General features: G+C 35.3%; 1 protein-coding gene across 1 annotated transcript; it reads left to right on the forward strand.

The window, feature by feature from the left end:
• Positions 1 to 2,872: 2,872 nt before the first annotated feature.
• Positions 2,873 to 12,961, forward strand: LOC121427458 (tumor protein p63-regulated gene 1-like protein). Its single transcript, XM_041623857.1, has 5 exons — positions 2,873 to 2,953; positions 4,916 to 5,143; positions 7,160 to 7,431; positions 7,919 to 8,075; positions 10,588 to 12,961. The coding sequence occupies exons 2-5, from the start codon at positions 4,928 to 4,930 to the stop codon at positions 10,774 to 10,776; spliced, it is 834 nt and encodes a 277-aa protein (XP_041479791.1). The 5' UTR covers positions 2,873 to 2,953; positions 4,916 to 4,927; the 3' UTR covers positions 10,777 to 12,961.
• Positions 12,962 to 19,553: the final 6,592 nt, after the last annotated feature.

Consider the following 19,553-nt stretch of genomic DNA (forward strand, 5'->3'; position numbering starts at 1 on the left):
GTTTGTTTAACGAGACAGTTAAGTATCATGATTACAAAACAATTCGCTTATAATGTCAATTTTTAGCCCTCAATATAAAAAATTTTCAGCTCACGCTCGCATTATTTAATCAGTGAGATACATATTCGTTTGATGGCACTGCATGTCCTTAAAATATCTCTATTAGGTCAGTATACCTGACAACTAATTTGTACTAATTCGCAATATTTATCACACACAAATCCATTATTCCATAAACTAAAGACTCTAACTATTTTTGACATAAATTCATTTCAAAGCTTACTGCTTATGTTCAAATACGTAAATAACATGCTCCCACCTTATTTTCACAATTTTTATACTATGAACACATCTATCCATTCATACCCTACGCGGAACTCTTCTAATTTCCATTTAATCAACCCCAAATTGCTTATTGCGCAGAGATCCATAAGACACCATGGTCCTGATTTGTGGAACTCTCTACCAGAATCTATAAAAAGATCCACGTCCCTTTACTCATTTAAAGCAAACGTTAAATCCATGTTGATATCAGAATATTTGAAGTAAAATTTCTGTGTCGTTGTGTCATTAAAGCATCATCACCATCATCATCCTCTCCATCACCTTCATCTTCACCATTTCACCATCATCTTCATCCTTATCATCTCCATCTTCAATGCTCAAATTAGATTACTGCTGTTTTTCATAAAATGTACTGTGTATCGATTCTGCTGTATTAATGTATTATATTAATCAATGAGTTTTAACCTGGGGTTGTCATTTTTTCAAGCAATCTGCTTATGATGACAATCCTTCTCCTGCAAATTGTAAATGTTAACTAATTTGGTATGAGATCAATTTTGTTTGTAATGATAATTTTAGTACATTTAGTTATGATTCATGCCAAAAAAATTATCAATATACTATGTTTGTTATGTTATGGAAAATGTATTCTATACGAATGATGTAATTGCAGAAGTAAACAATAAAATAAAATCAAATCAAATCAAATCAAAATGAGCGCGCTTCGCGCGCTCCCTAAGTGACCCGAAATTTTTGCTGGTGCCCCCCCAATGCCGTGACCCACGGTACGCCACTGGCAAGTCTAATTATCTGTTTTTAGAATTGATGTTCGAAATTTGTTTGAACTTTTTTTTCCAGATGTCTTGTTAAACCTTAAACTTGAATGTTGTAGGTGTTTTCAGATGCCTTGATATACCTTATAAACTTGAATGGTTTAGGTACGTGTCATCAGATGCCTTGGACCTTTGACTTGACTTCTGTGTTTTCACTTTCCACATGCCTTTTTATACATTAAACTTGAAACTCGTGTGTTCAGATACCTTGATATACCGGGTACATACATGAAACTTGCTGCTGTCTTTCCACTTGTCTTTTTTATACATTACACTTGAATTTTACTATGAGATGCCTTGCCATATACCTCAAACTTGATGACTTGTTATACCTCAAACTTTACTTTTGTAGTTATTTTCATATGCTTTGCAAACTTTGACAACTAACAAATATACATGCCTTGTTATACCTTATTAAGTAACTGCATAGCCTTACAACCAATTCTATTCAAAACCAAAATGAGGTACTCCCTCCCGTTAGTGTGCGATTTGCAGAATCTAGCTTATATGTCGGTCAATTCCCATGTAAAATGTATGCAGTTGGCAAGTACATGTGTACTCCTGTTTTCATGAAGTAAGACTGTTATCTGCTTCTGAATTTTGGTAGCTACGTAATTGTTATACATGTTGGTAGATGCATTGTTATGCTTGTATATAGATTTGATATTAAGTCATGAGTTTAAAGGTCAGAAGTCTGAGGAATTTTATTTTGTGCATGCACACATTATAGATTATATCAAAATACTTATGTTGACTCAGGGTCTCTGTGAAAATACCTCACAAATAAGCTGCAGATGCCAATAATTATACCAGACATCTATATGCGTCATTTTGTGTTGTTCTTTCTCTGGTTGTAATTCAGTTGTGCATAGCGCATGACAGATGTTGATTCATGATGTCATAATCGCAGTTAAAGAACAAATGGGTTGAGAAAAAAAATATACCATTTTTAAATTTTATTTCAAGCAGTCACAAAATTTGAGACAGAAATATTCAAAAATGTTGTTAATCGTCTTTTATAGATTTGAAGCAATTCCTGCAGCATCATACAGAAAAAAAGATATAACATGAATTTTACATGCTTACGACAAGAAAGTTTCCCCCTCGGTTACTATGTCAACCAAGTATTCCCATGCAGGATCTAAAAAACTTATTTTGAATATAGAACTATACCCCTTTTCAGCAAGCTTGACTATTTTGTTTATTAAAGATTAGAATAAAGACAGGCAGGGTGTGAGTGGCGATGCAAGGCTGGATGCATTTTGTGTGTGTGTGGGGGGGGGGAGGGGGCTCAGACCAATATTTTGTTATGTTTTTTTTTAAGTCTTCACAATCTGGACAAGATACATACAGGTTTTCATATCCCCCGCCCCTTCTTGCAGGCTTCTCCCAGTGCATGAGAACCGTGCAAGTCATTGCATTTTTGCATCTACTTAGCAAATTGATTATTGTAATTAAATTGTCAATTTTTTTTATTATTTTTTTTATATTTGATTTTATAATTTAAAAAAAAAATTCAAATTTTATTTTTCAATTTTTTGTTTTTTTAATAGTTTTTATTTTATTTATATAGACATATTTATTTATTTCATTTGATTTCAAAAAATTGTTACGTCATCTCACCCATTTTTGCATAAATTTTAGCGTAATTTAGTATTTTTTGCTGCTCCATGTTGTTATTTCATTTGGCATAATTTTAGCATAATTTTGCTGTCCTCCCTAGCATAATTTCATTTTGAGCGCTGGCCACACTGCTCAGCTCCCAAAATAACACTGACAAATTTGATGAGGTATTAAAGGTGAGCAGCCATCTGGAAATCTACCATTCTAAACAGGTATTTTTAACAAGTAGTTTGCTACAGCCTTTGGGAAATTATTTGTTTTTATTTCAATCAAAGGTAGCTTCGGAAGAGGCGGCTTTGGAGCCTGCGTAAGTGTCATTTTGGCCTTTTAGGGGGAAAACCCGGGGCCAAACACGTAGATATTCCGCGTCGGAGCAGAACAAATTCTCTTTATCAATGTATACCGTTACGTGTGTGCAATTTCTTGTGCGCGCAAGTATTGAGGTGATTATCACGATTACGTGTTGGTGGTACTGGAATAGCACATAAGCAGAATCGCCGGCTACTTAAACCGGGTGTGTGAGGTAGTTTAAGTAGAGGTGCATGACCAGTCCAAGTATGAAGTAGTGGTTATGGTGTGAGATATGGAGGGGGGGGGGGTGCAAATTAGCTTTGACGACATTTGACATATATTTCTTCATGTTCATCATGACAATTGACATGGACTGATGATGGAGCACTCATTCAATATGAACAAGGTTATGATATAACCTTGTTCTCACTTATAATAATATCTCCATGTGTGGCAAAATAAGTGTGACAATGTTTGGCTTATTTTCTCTTTTTCTTTGGAGCAAATGCTTGATTTTTTTACTCTGAAAGTTTCCATTACACCTATTAATTATTCATACAACTTGACTCTTATTTAAATTTGATTCTTTAAATTATTTTTTTCTAAATTAAAAATAGAGATGAAAAAATGAAAATTTTCTTGCCATATTACTTTCCACCAATAGAGGGCGTACAAAAAATATGCCCAAAATTCATGTTTTTGAGCGCTCTGGTGAATACAAAAATTATTCCCAAGTTACTAATGAAAAATGAATTGCAACTGTATGGAAATTAGTAATTCGGGTCACAAAAGTGATATTTTAATGATGTTTTAAAGTGTGTGCTCTGTACAACATTGGCATACCATAGTCCTACCTGTAGATTCCCCACAGGCAGGGTGGTAGCAGTGAACAAGTATGATGGAGCCTGAATGGACCACCAATCATGCCCATATACGAAGAAACACAATCACACATCAAATTCAAAACAAAGTCAAATGCAAACTTTCAAAGATGGATTTCCCTAGGAAATCTTTGTAGATGGAAATCACCTAAATGTTTGAGATTTTATTCATTTTTGCACCTTCAAACGCCTAATGCGTATAAGGGTTATAAAAAATTGGTTAATAAAAGGTGAAAAATTGAACTTGAAGCCAGGTTTCTTACCAGACCGATCTCTTGTAGTTGTACTTTGTACGTGAAGATCCCCCAATCCGTTTGTCAACACAGCAAATACAATAGCTAGGTCTGACCCTTGAACCGCTTGGGTATGACGTACCTTCGATAAGCGATGTTAATACAAAATGTGGTTTGGAAGAATGATTTATAGATAAAGATTATTATTCAACAAATACTAAAATTTAACACATGATTATAAATAATTATAATGATATTTATTCCTAATTTGTAAAAAGCGTGTTATTTTGCAAATAATTCTAAGTTGACTTGGGATTGCAATCTGAAGATTAATCCTACGAACCAGCGTGATAATTGAGAAATAGCACGCTAATTTGAAAACTCGGGCTGGTGCAGACGGCCCTCATGTGAAGAAAAAAAAAATCGGCCACGTATATTATCTCATGGCCCAGCTGCCATTAATAATTCCACCGGGCATTCCAAATTGACAGAAGTTTCTTTTTATCTTTAATATTTAACATGAGGCTGTAAAACAAGTTACTTGATAGAACTGTCTCATGAAAAGTTGAATTACTGTCCCAATCAGCATATCAAAGGCAAGTCACAGAAGAAGAAAAAACAAGATTAAAAAAGCAAAGAAATACATGTACATACACAATGGGTTTTCACCCCCCCCCCCCTTTAAAAAAAAGTGGAGGGTGCAAGTCTCTAGCCCTGCCACCAAGCATCTCAAAGATTCATTTTCTTTCCTTGATTGATCCTTTAACAGCAAACCTAGCAGATGGAATCCAACAATCAAATGAATGGCAATATGGATGACAACCTAGAGAAGGCCGTACCTGATGTGTCGTTTGAAGGGGTCAAGCTGAGCCTCGATTCCAACAATCTCCTTGATGATAACAACCCTGGTATTCAAGGAACCGAGGGCCAGGCCACTCCTGTCGACAATTCTCAACCAAGCCCGATCAACTCTGGAGGATTCTACTTTGCTTCCCAGGTAGGACTTTGAAGATTCTTAGTTGATTGTTTTCATCATATAAGTTGGGACAAAGATTAAAAAGGAGTAAAATGTTGCCCCCGAAATGCTTAAAGGACAAGTCCACCCCAACAAAAAGTTGATTTGAATAAAAAGAGAAAAATTAAACAAGCATAACACTGAAAATTTCATCAAAATCGGATGTAAAATAAGAAAATTATGACATTTTAAAGTTTCGCTTCATTTCACAGAACAGTTATATGCACATCTCCATTGGTATGCAAATGAGGAACTGATGACATCACTCTTTCTTTTGTATTTTATTGTATGAAATATTTTTATTTTCTCGTCATTGTCATTTGAAATGAAGTTTCATTCCTCCCTGAACACGTGGAATTCCATTATTTTAACATTTTGTGCTTCAGGCAAGGAGGTCCTAATCGTCAAATTCGTAAAAATTCAAATATTGTATAATTCTACCAATAAAAAACAAAAGAAATAGTGAGTGAGTGACATCATCGACTCTCTCATTTGAATGTAACTGGCTCGTTTAGAATGTAACTATTTTGTTTAAAATAAGCGAAACTTTGAAATGTCATGACTTTCTTATTTAACATCCGATTTTGATGAAATTTTCAGCATTGTTCTTGTCTGATTTTTCTCTATTGATTCAAATCAACATTTTTCTGAGGTGGACTTGACCTTTAAACTTCAAAGAGCCCTGGAAATCACCTATTCAACAATACAATGTTCGGCAAGCCTAGAGAAACAAACTTCATTACATGTAATATATTATCACTTGGCTTCACAATTAAATATAACGTAGCATAACCTGAAAACTTGTCATTTTCTGCCAGGGTTTACTAACTTATGACAATGTTTGAGCAGGGCAATTCCAAGCAAAAGTGGACATTTTCCCAAAATTTATATTGGCTCATTTCAAATCTGGATCAAATCTTTCTATCAAAACTCATATGGAATTTTCTGAATACAAAAGGGGAGCGTAATTAGCCACATTTTTTTTTTCTTACGCATCTCCGTATAGGAGAATGGTAACCAGACAAGAAATTCATTACATGGGACTACATATATTGTTTTTTACTTAATTTCAAATTAACAGAAAACTATTGCTTGTTTTGTGAAATTTTCTTTTGGATAATTTGAAGGTCATCATTTTTCATATCAAACAAAAATTTTAAGATATAAGTGCATTTTATGTTGTTTTATGAGTGGATATTTCTCATGTTACTCCGTAATCATCACTCCGTAACCAGGAATGGGTTTACTTTTTAGGTCGTAATTAATGAAATAATTCACCAATTTTTTAATGTAATGCAGCATATTAAACCAGAACAACCTAGAATCCAATCAATGAATCAAAATTATGATACCAGTTCAAGATTCACAGAGTTTGAACAATATATTTTTTCCTCAAATATGCATGTCCATTTTACGTCACTCCGTAACCATGATTATGAATATTCATATCTCATTAATTCAGTGGATCAAAATAATGAAATTTATTATTTTGAAAAGTGGGTTTCATCAGGTACCATTTCTTTGCAAATAACTATTCAAATATGGGTGATATCTTTGTTTGAATGCAAAAAATGTTGCTTCTGAATGTCACTCCGAAACCGTGGAACTGCACAGCACGACTATTGATTAGGATCTAGGGCACATTTTATATTACATCACAAAAGGGGATATTAAAAATGCCACAAAACCTATCAACGGCCAGTCAATAGTGGATCCAAGGCCATGGCCTTTTTTTTACCTTGGGGGTCATTTCATAAAGCTCTTTGTAAGCTATGAGCGACTTTAAGAATGATTGGTGATCCTTTTGAGTGGTAAATGATATTCACCATTGAATATTCATTGGTGATTATTCAGCGCGTAAGAAAGGATCACCAGTCGTTCATAAAGTTGCTCTTAACTTACGAACAGCTTTATGAAATGGCCCCCTGGATTTATCGAAGCCCATATGAGTGCAATGAAAGCAATATACATCAAGATTCAACTTTGTTGTGCCTGCAGGCTGGTCGTTTGGAAGCAGCCGCTTCTGCATGTCAGCTGTCCCTCATCAACGAGGAAGAGGACGGCAAGCTCGAGGGGGTGTGGCTCCTGACCGAGATAGACCATTGGGACAACGAGAAGGAGCGCATCGCCGCGGTGACACAGAATTCCCTCTACCTGGTCAAGTTTGATTTCATCACGAACCAGGTCAAGAGCTACAGGAGGATCATGTACAACATGCTGAGTGCGATTCAGAAGGGGAACTTTGTGTATCCGGAGAAGACTCTTGCACCGTAAGTGTGACTTAGCTTCTGGATGATATTGTTTGGTTTAATCAGCTGTTGAAGATACTTTGCAAATATTGCTTCTAGAGCTTTAACTATCACTCCTGACTTAATCATCCATACATTTTTTGTTGATAAGCCAGAATTTGAGAACCATGTTATCTGTGCAAATATATGAAGTGCATAAATTTATAGAATAACATGTAATTCATTGCTATCTGTAGCATCATACTCATCAGAATATTGTAAATATCATCCCATTGAAATATGATTTCATGATTATGAGAATTGAGAGCAACTGCATCTGTGGTACATGAGCAGCAGGGAAAAGATTTACTCTGGGACTCTGGTTGAATGTGCCCCCAAACCCCTGTAAAGATTTCTTAAGAGATTGGGACTGGTGAGCTAAAAATTTAGCCTGGAAAAAAAAGTGTTAATATTTTCCATGAGATACAATGTTCTTTGACTGATCCCATTGTTGGTTTGTTTACTACAGAGCACGTGCAGGCGAAGGGGTCAGGCTTCACTGGAGCAGTGGACGTGCATTGTCTGTCCTCGAGAAGTGGAACCCGTTCAGTGATACCATCCCATACACCACACTCACCAGCCATCCACTGGAGACCGATGATACAAGACAAGCACAGAACTACCAGGTTAGCAACAGAATTCTTGCCGAAATCTTCTCTCTCATAGAATGAAAAAAAAATGCACGTGAAACTTATCTATGAAGACCCTAAATGGAGAAATACAGTCTGTGTGAGCAAGTGATATTGATGAACAGGTGGATGTTTCATAAAGTGTTTGTATGTTACATGTGACTTTACTGGTGGTCCTTTCTTGTAATAAATGATGCCCCATATTGATTTAGCACCTGAGAAAGTATCACCAGTCGTTCTCAAAGACATGTAACTTACAAACTGCTTTATGAAAGCAACACCTACATCTACCAGGTCCCATAATGCGTTTCAATGGGAAACCCACTCAAGAACAAAAAATTGTGTTTTTCTTTATTGACAGGTGGACCTTCTTTGAAGATGGCTACTGAAGCAGATTTGGCTCATTTATCGTCCTTTGATACTTGTTGCCTATTGACTTTGTTTCCCACATGTATACCTTTCCAAGCACTCTTACATCATGTTACACCGATATTTCAGGGTCCCGTTGGCTGGTAGTTAACCATCATACTAACTTTACCATCCGACAGTAATTACCATGGCAATAATGCTCAGCTGCCAATGAAAATCAAGCAATAAATCAACATTAACATTGAATATCAAGCTACCTTAATGGTAACGTTTTAAATACAACAGGGCTCAGCCATAAAATGTTTTGACAAATTTCTATCCGGATTATTTCAACATGATTTACAGTGTATTGTTATTTCTTTTGAAATTAAACTATTCATATGATGAAGAAAAGCTTTCAATGTCATCATAAGTGTAATGTAGTGTGTATTGTAAATTCAAGATAACAGTCAAATGTCATTTGCTATAGATGGCCATTGGTAAATTCATATGTTTCTATATGTCCCCCCCCCCCTTTGTACTTCCTTTGAAAGATCTTTGGCATTAAGAATGCAAATTTTATATAGAAAATGTCAAGAGTGAGTTTATCTGGGGTTTAAATATCACCATCAAAAGTTTTCACTATCCTTTCAGTTTTTCTCAATTTATCAAACAATCATTTCTTTGGCAGTACCTCAATGTATATTTCTCAGTTGTGGTACCTCGTCGAAGAATTGAAGGACTTTCAAATACTGCTGCTGGTTCTTGTTTCCGACAATGTATCTGTTCGTCTGCCTCAAGAATTCTCACAGGACCTTGCCAGACATGTAGTTTGGAGGTACGATGGTTGTTGATGATCCTCAAACATGCATTTCCTGAAAGTTTGGTCATGTGAGCATGCTTCATCTAAGGTTAAAGGTTATGAAGTTTAGTGCTTGCAACTTTGCAGTACTTGTAGTTTGGAGGTGGCCTGACTGTTGTTGGTAATCCTCAAATTATGTGCATTCCTTGAAGCGTTGGACGATAGTGAATGTGAACATGTTTCATCTGTTAAAGGTTAAACTGGTTATGAAGTGCAGTGCTTCCAACTTTGCAGTACATGAGTTTCGGATCAAGGATGCCTTTGGTAATATTCAAACATGGCATTTCTTGAAGCTTTGATCAATTGTAAATGTAAATTTGTTTCATCTAAGGTTAAAGGTCATGAAGTTTGATGCTTGCAACTTTGCAGTACATGTAGTTTTGAGGTTGGACCATAGGAGTGCTATTTGTCATCCTTAAATGTACAATTCTTGAAGCTTTTAATGGTCAGTTGTGAATGTGATAAATGTGTTTCATCTAAGGTTAGAGGTCATGAAGTCTACTGCTTCTGCTTGCGTCTTTCTCTGAATTCATCTGAAATTCATATTTGCTTTTATGAGGATGATTGTAAAAGTCATTTTTGTCTTCAGTGCCATGCATCTTGTCCTCAGAACCATCATATTTGTTTTGTGTCCTTCAGGCATTATTTTATCTTGCCAAGTTATGAATATTCTGATCACTCTGAATTCTCTCTGTGGATATTTTTCCTGGAATGGGCTAACATTTTTAGAAGGGTTTTGTGTTGCAAGTGGTATGTCATGTGCCCTACTGTATGCCAGAAGTAGCTGCAACCCAGAGACTTTGTACCAAGACAATGCCCTTTATTAAAGCAGAAGTCTGATGATGACATAGTCTAGACAAAGTTCAAGTGTGCAATTGAAGCATTTAAGTGTTTCTTGAAGTTTACAAACATTCTGGTCATTATTAGGTGTATCACAGCACAACTGCAGTTTAGAGGCTATTTATCCTATAGTCGGGGCAAATAATGGGCATGTTCATAATACATGTTTTCTATGTTTAGTTAATATTTTTTTGTTAATATTATGTACACGTAGATGTGTCTGATGACATGGATATTTTGCATTGAATATGTTTAGTTACTAAAATTCTTTTTTTATATTATGTGCAAGTACATGTGTTTGAGGACATGAATATATTGCATTGAAGCAAACTTGAATTCAATAATGGGGCATATAAATTTAAGACTGTTGTGTACATCAAATCCTACATGTATTGGAATTATTGTTATTATTATGATATTAATGTTGCTTGTAACTGTATTTTCGTATTTGTTTTTCAGGTCGGCCATTTCTACAACACGCTCCAGCAAGCAGTGACCACCTGCCGGTCGGAGCGCCACCCCAACCTCCCCCCTGTGACACTCACCCAAGTTCCCATCGAGCTCGAGATCTACCTGGGGCTCTCCAGCATGGTCTACAACCAAAGCAAGCTTGGATTCTTCAGGGAGAGGGGCGGCGTCAGCTTCTAAGAAACCTCACAGTGTGAATGGGGTTCATGGTATGTACACGCAACTCGGTTATTCACATTTGACACATTCATACTGTTGTTATAATATGGTATAGTCATAGATTTACGTGTAATGTAGAGAAAAAATGTAAATAGTATGAATGGAGTGTATGGTTCCTGTTTACCTGGGTGTGTGTTATGCTTATCACATTCATACAGTTTAATTTGTGGATGCATCAAAGAAGTAAATGGTGATGTGTGTGGGTTTTTTCAACAAACAGAGAGCATCATATGATGACTTTATATATATACAGATTGTATCCTTACATAGACGTTGGTGTGAATTACATACATGTGTGTATATGCGTATCACTATTAGAATAAGGAGAGCTACCAGCATTCTTTAGGGTCACAGAAGTTTAAAATGGGAATATATCATGGTCTTTCATCTTAGTAGAATAGTGAAAACTGGATGAAATATTTGGTAATACATTGTACATGGATATCAAGAAGAAAAAAAGTTCCATCATTTTATTTTGCAACTTGGTCTCAAGAATCTGGATATATCTGCATGTTTCAGCTGAGTACATTCTGGAATCTGTAGCACATTATAATCAGTCATGAATTACTATTACAATCTGTTGTGATAAAATTTACTTGTGCATGCATTGCACATTTTTAGGCCACAGATCTATAATGTAACGTACATGTATATGTGCATGTGGTTGATATACAATTGATCAAACATTATGATAATCTATCGTATCTTTTATAACAGGTAGTGTATGTAATTGGGCACAGATGTGACCTAGATATTGGTGTGATTACATTCATTCAATGTGATATGATTACCCCCCCCCACACACACACACTTTCATCGTGGTTATTATTGACAGAGCTGCCAAGTAGTACGGATTTTCAGTATTTAGTACTGAGAAATGAGAAGAATACTGATACATGTAGTTTGATGCAAAATACTGATTTCTGAAGTTTCAGTTTCATGTGTTGTCCTGTAGTATTTCTTTGAAAATACTGATTTCCTCACCAAAATACTGATTTTCAGCTTTAAAAATACAGAAATGTTCTTGTTCAGGTTGGCAGCTCTGTATTGAGATGATATGCACACTTTCAGAGAGGGTATTGCATGCTTTCCTTGATGTGATAAGGATAATGATATCGCTTTGATTATTCATGAATATTTAAATACAGAGTCTGAATAAATTGATATTGTATATTGTACAGTGATTTATACATGTATAAAGAAATAGACATCTGACAATTAGAAAAGGCAGAGTCTAGACACTTTGTTGCACATAAAGTGATAAGCCTGCTACTCACTTCATGGTCTACTGTATACTACAGATTTTATAGGGCAAAAATACATGGTAATTTGATGAAAATACTAAAAATTGGAAATTCTTAATGGCAACAAATGCCTAAAATTTACTGTTATTATATTGATATATGTTGAAGCTTTTTTTCTTGTAAAACAAACTAGAACTAAGTCACAATTCACCTCAGAATCTGATGAGTTCAAGCCAGCTTTGTGATAGACATTGAATTGAATGTTCCATTATACATTCTTGTTTGCATCTTGTTGTCATCTTTGAAATTCTGATGATATAAAGATTGTGTGAGAATATACATGTACGCTGTACATTTACATATACCTTTTATTGCGTATTTTATATGTAGTGTGTGGAACAGTCTACAAAATTGATTGGTTGTTATGGAATATATTTAATCACTTTATTTATCAAAGAAATTTCTTAGAAGTTAGTCATGCATGACTAGTTTTGTATATTACTATTATTGTGTACACTTACATGTGTATAATGGAGCTTTTCTGGAGTCATTTGTTTATTTGATATTATTAATAATTGTTATTTTTCTGAGCTTTGTGCAATGTTATAGTATGAAAGAGTTAGTATAAATGCTTAATTTTGCTTGTTATCCACGATCATGTTTGAATAATTACTGTAAGGGTAGGTCTTCACAGATCTCTGTTTATCAGACATACATGTACATGTAATTTTGGATTTTATAAATAGCTTTTTTTGTATGGGGTATTAAAAGGGGATGGGAATTTTCATAGTTGACTTGAAGTTGAAGAAATTGGGTCATACAAATCTGAAATGCACATAAATGAACTACACAATGCATAACTGCAGTCAACATACTTGAAATAAATATGGTGGGATCTTTTATGTTTTTTTTTCATTTTGGTATGTTTTTTCTTTACACCAGCCCTTCTCTCCTCCGTTTGAGTATGGCTATGACATCCATGTTGTTAGCCAGGGGAGTGTTTCACAAAAAGACTCGTCTGACTTTTTATTGGAAAAAGTTCTTTTTATCTGACTTACTCTGTAGGTCCATGGTTGAATTTAGCATATTAAAGTTCTTAATAACAGTGCTTCTGAGCCAATAAAAATCAAGGAATTTGTCAGCTAACCAAGTACTGGTCAGACAAAAATGTTGATGAAACGCTCCCCTGTGCTGACCTACTTTGATAAAAGGAAGCAAGTGTAATTTCCTGTAAAAAAACAGTAAACTGTGTCTGTGATCTACATTACCACTTGAACAAATGAGATGCAGACATACATGTATATGTATCTCAAAGCAACATCAACTGTCCTACATTTGCACGTAGGGTTAGGGAAGAAATTTTTTTGGAAAGAATAATATTAAACATGATTTTCAATTTCATGTGACTTGCTACCTTTTGTCAAAGTAGGGCAGCTTTGGTGGCCATAATATTTTCTCATCATTCATGATATCATATTGTTATCACCATGGAGATAAGTATATAACACAAGTAGGGAGTGTACATGTAGGTCTACAGTACATGATGTATGCATCATGTATGGGTAGACCTTTGCTTTTTAATATAATACTGTGTACACACAATGTACATTTCATGTACATACATGTACCTTTGTTTACGTATGAAATGTACTGTATGTACATACCTTTGTTCACATGCAAAGGACAGATAAATGCAGCCAAGTCCAATATCTGAGCATTTCTTGATGGGCACTTATTTTTATTGCATTAAAATTTAAAAACATGAAGAAGTCTAATGTGCATGCAGTCTATCAAATATTTCAAGCTAAAATTCTGCATCATGTTTGTGTGTGCATGTACATGTAGTACCATACAGTAGGATGTGTATTAAGAGGCTTTAAACATTTTTATTTGAACCTTGTTTCATAATAGCTGCTGAAATACTGTGTGTTGTTGGCTGAGAGCTTATCATTCAATCTTAAACTGACATCAATTTTAATATGAAAATATGGGGTGATTTTTTTTTCTGTGACTTCATATGGTATGATTTTGATACCTATAAACCCAGTGGTCCCTTCATTTATTTATTTTCTGAATTTTGTTTGTTCTGGACAGTTCATTTTGTAAATGAACATTAAAAAGCACATGATAGTTAGTACATCAAAATTACATTGAGATATATTGCATACACAGTGTAGTACACAATGTATACAATGAAATCTTTGATGGGGCAACAGGGGGGGGGGGTTATCAAAGAGAAAAAAATCAACATGTAATACAGAAATGGATACATAACTGTAATTGTAATGTACATAATCATAATGTGTGACTTTATCTTTTTCAACTTGTCATGGTTAATTCTACATGTAGCAACTCAAAAAAATCTATATATATATATATATATAAACTGAAATAATGAAAACAAATAGATGTCTGAAACAAAAATGAACTTGTACGTGTAGTAACCTTTGAAACTTGTTCTGCCATTGAAGTTTGAATACTGATACCTTTTAATTGTTACTCTAATAACCTATATCATTGTGTTGATGTAAGCATGGACCTGTAAGAAATGGACGATTAACACGAGCATTCTTTTGATCCAATCATAGTCGCCGTATCCTGATTATGTGCATATACATGTAAATGAGAACATACAGGTTTTTTTACAATAGCGGCTACCGAGGCGAATCTGATCTTTACAAAGGAATCGTTTTCCTCTTCTTGGCGCTTGTTGGCTGATGTCCTGTAACAGATTACACCTTTCAATTAAGATGGTTCAGTTTTGGAACAGCAAATTGAGAAGCAGACGATTTTTGTGATATCAAATATATTATTATCGATTTGCACACTTCTGCACACTCATAATGACCTTACTAACAATGAGAGGGGGACGACCCCTACAAGAAACCCACCATGTTTCTCTGGGATATCATGAGGAAATCTTTAAAATATGATTATAAATTACAATCGATCAATTTCCTTTCAGCCTCTGTCTCGAAATTTCCCAAATAAAAAACATGGAACTAAGATATTTATTTGTAAAACAGAACTGCACATCAATTTCAGAGAATTTAGGTAATTTATTACCTTCTGCGCATACAATTTGTCTAATGTTAAATGTCTAATCACCAAAAGCTTCTGTAACTCATGGTTTAATTGACGGCGATCATGATGGTATCACAGGAGACAAAATATGAAGAGAATGTTATTCACATGACAATAACAGTCAGATGTTAGTGAATTCATTAACTAACTGATGAATGTCCAGCTTGATAGATCCATGATGTATTCATTAACTAACCGATGAATGTCCAGCTTGATAGGTCTATGATGTAAGAAAGAGATCAGAGCCCCTTCTTACAACGAGTTGCACTTAATCCGATCAACCACAACTACAGTATGTATGGATGGCGAGCCACGGCAACATCTAAAATGCGCATTTTTTTCGAGATATGATGTACACTGTATGTTCATACATTCATCATTCTGTTGAAGATTCATTCTCTTTGTTTACTAGATTGACCAAAATTGCTGTAGAAAAAAAAATATGGTATGGATGGATTTCCATACAGTCCAGAATCAGATTGGTTGGATCAATCATACATGTAACTCTGTAAGATGGGGCCTTGAGCTTAAGATCTTTAAAAAAAATTAAAATGGAAATATTTGTGAATGAAAAACACTTGCCAAACATTGATTTATTTCACAGCTTGATATGCAAAATAATTGAAGTATCTATCATCACATCAAGAATCCTATTATGTTATTTGTTACTTTTAAAGTTTCAAAAAGTTCGATGATTCGCACAGTTACATGTAATAAGAAGACAGTCTAAGATAGATGATATGAATTAAATCAGTTGTTATTCAATCAATAGAATTGATTGTAGAGGAAAAATCAGTACTTTATGAACTCTGCCATGTGTGTTACAGTGTGTATGATAAGGTATGATATTTTGTTTCTTTATATTATTTAGATAATTTATATATTGGTATTGTTTGTGTAAATTACATTGTACAACAGGAATGGTGATTACATTGAAGATGTGAAATGTTGATTTTGATGAATCAATTTTTTTCAGTAGAATATTGTGATTTGCAGGTATACATGTAGTAGACTTATTTGGATACACACAAAATAAATCATTAAAAAAATGTCCCTCAATACCCTTTTTTGTCCCTTACCCCCCTCCCCCCCCCCCCCCCCCCCGGATTTATGACCCAATTTTGTAGAAAAATCTTTTGTATTTCCTGAAAAGAAGTGATTGTGGGTTGTTTTTTTTCTTCAAATTTAGTGCATGTGTCAGCCATTGCAGCTCTGATATAACATTCCAGCACGCTTTTCATTTTTTTTTGGGGGGGGGGTAAAGATACATGTATTAGTTGAAGTGGGATCATTCAGTGTATTTAGCATGAGACACTACGTGTATTAAAAGTTATTAGATCTACATGTAATTACTTTTATCTTGAGGAAGTTTAAACTGACCTTCTGTGACAGATTTACACATGTATGGTAAATGTGCACAGAACAATGGTTTTGTCACTTTTGTGCATAAAAATACTTGTTCATTAGAGTAGTTTGATAGGACAGCTCTTTGTAGATTTTATACAATTTGCTGTGTTTATTTGGAACCACTTTCCCCTGTGTTATTAGAAATATTAATTTGTTTTCTGTTCTGGTTTTGGATGGGTGTTAATTTGTAGGAGGTTAATTTTGTTCTCTTCCTTTTCTTTGTTCCTCCTCCCCCCCCCCCCCCCCTTTGTGGCATAATTGAAGAAATGCTGGCATTTGGGGGATAAAATGACCAGAGTTAGGACAGCAAATTTTGCTATGTTGGGTTAAATTATGTTCCTCTATAAGTTTTTTGCTTGTTTAGTGGATTCAAACTGTTTAATAGTCTTCTGAATATTATGGACAAAAGGCCCTGGCTTTCAAGCTAGAATTATATAATTAATGAGAAAATGCAAGAATAGATGAGTCTGATGTGTATTTAATGTAGTTTAGAATACTATATTTACATGTACATGGAGATATACTTATCTGTACAATAGAGCATATTATAAATACATACATGTACAGTACATGTATTCATCTTAAAAGTTGAATGTAGTGTGTAGCAAATTTTCCTCTTTGTCATGTACATGGTCATGGTCAATTCCAGTTTCATTGATTTCATAATATAAACTTGCCAGTACATATCTGCATTCGTAATTTGCTTGTTGCTACAGATGTAGAGATATTTTCCTTTGAAATTCAATATCATGAGCGAACTGGAAATGTAAAACAAAACATGTAAAAGCATTAATACCTTTTTTTCAATTTCATATATTCAGTGAATTGTTGAAAGTAATCTATTTTATGAAATTCGGTATGCCATATACATGCATTGTCCTCTCGAGTAAACACAATAGATGAATCAATGACTTTACATAAATTTGTTTGTTTTGAATTTGTCATGTTTACTTATCTACTCTTTAAATGTAATAGAGAAGTTGAGCATTTACCTTGTAACCTTGGAAAACAAATTATACGATATTGACATGACATACATGACTGAACTCATCTTTGTAGTGTATTTTTGCGCTGTGTGGCAATTTAAATTTAAGCAATCTCGTTTGGTAATGTAATTTTGAAGAAATTAGATATGTGGTATCAAAATTGAATTTATGTGTAGACATTCTGATATTTATATGAATTTGCAAATAGAATTGCTTAGTCTGGAAGTCGATCTATCATGTACTGTTGTTATGATGAAAAATAAATATAATACTATTGGATTCCATTGGATTGAAGAGTTTTAGTCTTTTTTTTATAAATACCAGGTGACATGAACAAAGGTATTTCATTGGATTGTCTTATAAGATGACCCTATTCTGATAGTTGTGTGATGTGTTATTGAAATTAAAGCAATTTCTTATGGGTATACTGTACCGGTATTTGTATTTATCTGAACTGGTAATAAAATGCTGATATTGAGGAGGAGGGGGAGGAGAAGGAGGTGGAAGAGCAGGAGGAGGTGGAGCATCATATATCAGGAGGGAGAGGGGGAAAGAGGAAATGGGAGGAGGAGGGGATGAGAGGAGGAAGAGGGGAGGAGAGGAGGAAAATTGGATGATGATAGGAGCGAGAGGAGGAGAAAAGAATAAGAAAGGATGAGGAGGATAAGAGGGGGAGGAGAGGATCCTGCATCTGGAGGAAGAGGGGAGGTTTTTTAAAAAAGGAGATCAAATGGGAAGGGAAGATGATAGGTGGTAGAGATGAGGAGGAAGGAGAGGGGAGGATGAGGTGATGTGATGAGAGGAGGAAAAAGAAATGAGAGAAGAGGAGGAGGATCGTACATTCAGATAGGATAAGAAAAGAGGAGGAGGAAGAGCAAGAAAGAAGTGGGGAGCAGGATCAAGGGGGGAAATGGGAAGGAGATAAAGAGGAAGAGGGGGGGGGGGTGAAAGGAGTGGAGGAGAAAAAGGTGAGGGATGGGAGGAAGAAGAGGGGGGAGAATGAGAGAAGGTGAAAGGAATGGAGGTTGGAAGAGGTAGGGATGAGAAGGAAAAGGAAGATCTAGGAGGAAGAGGGAAAGAGTGGGATTGGAGGAAGAGGGGAGTGAGAGGTAAGGAGGCCAGAAGGATACGAGGAAGAGGGGAGGGAGGAGAAGGAAGAGAGACAATGAGGAAGAGGGAAGGGAGGGGTATGAGAATGGGAGGGAAGAGGAGGAAAATAGCATGATTTGGGGAATAGGGGAGAGAGAGAGGATGAATAAAGATGAGAGAGGAGGAGAATAAGAGGAAGAGGGGATCAGGGATGAGAATGAGGGGAAGGGAAAAGGACTGGAGGAGGGAAGGAGAAGAAAGAGATGAGGGGAAGGAAATAGGAAAATAAGAGAGATTGTCTCAAAGATAGACAACTATCTCTTTCTGGAGGTTCATAAGTCCTAGCCATTGGGTGCGATCGAGTTTCGGCGGAACATAATCATCAGCATAGCTGAGCTGACAATGTCATTTCAAGCACCCCCAATGATGATAATTACCCTGTACTCATCAATCATTCATTATTTTACGCATTATGGAGATGATACTATCGATCTTATGGCAATTGTGTTTGCTATGGCCTTTACCGCAGTGTGTTGGCCAGTGAACTTTATACACAGTTACTGAATGTGTAATTTTGATTCATACCACAATAAATAACCACGGAAATCCAATTTTTTGGCCTACATGCATCTTGAATAAGGCCTCTAAAGGTTCGCATAGCATTCACTGTTAATAATGCATTTGTTTCATTTTCATGATCAGACTCAATTTATTACTGTTGTTTCTTTTGTGTGTTATTTTTTTTGTTCCTTCATCTTCTCAATAACTTACCGGTATTTTATTTTCATCCCACCCCTTATCTTCAATCTCTCCTACCCCTCCGTCTCTTACTCTTTCTCTCTATTTCTGACTCTCTTCTTTCATTCCTACCCACCTATATGAACAATGCATCCCCCCCTCTCTCTCAATTTCATTTTAACATCACACA

The sequence above is a fragment of the Lytechinus variegatus genome, chromosome 14, assembly GCF_018143015.1.
Source record: "Lytechinus variegatus isolate NC3 chromosome 14, Lvar_3.0, whole genome shotgun sequence".
Lineage (NCBI taxonomy): Eukaryota > Metazoa > Echinodermata > Echinoidea > Temnopleuroida > Toxopneustidae > Lytechinus > Lytechinus variegatus.

Excerpts from the sequence above, each read along its gene's own strand:
- LOC121427458 (XM_041623857.1), top strand. The coding sequence starts at position 4,928 with ATGGAATCCAACAATCAAATGAATGGCAATATGGATGACAACCTAGAG. Across the intron at positions 5,144-7,159 it reads GATTCTACTTTGCTTCCCAG|GCTGGTCGTTTGGAAGCAGC; the intron begins GTAGGACTTTGA and ends TTGTGCCTGCAG. Across the intron at positions 7,432-7,918 it reads CCGGAGAAGACTCTTGCACC|AGCACGTGCAGGCGAAGGGG; the intron begins GTAAGTGTGACT and ends TGTTTACTACAG.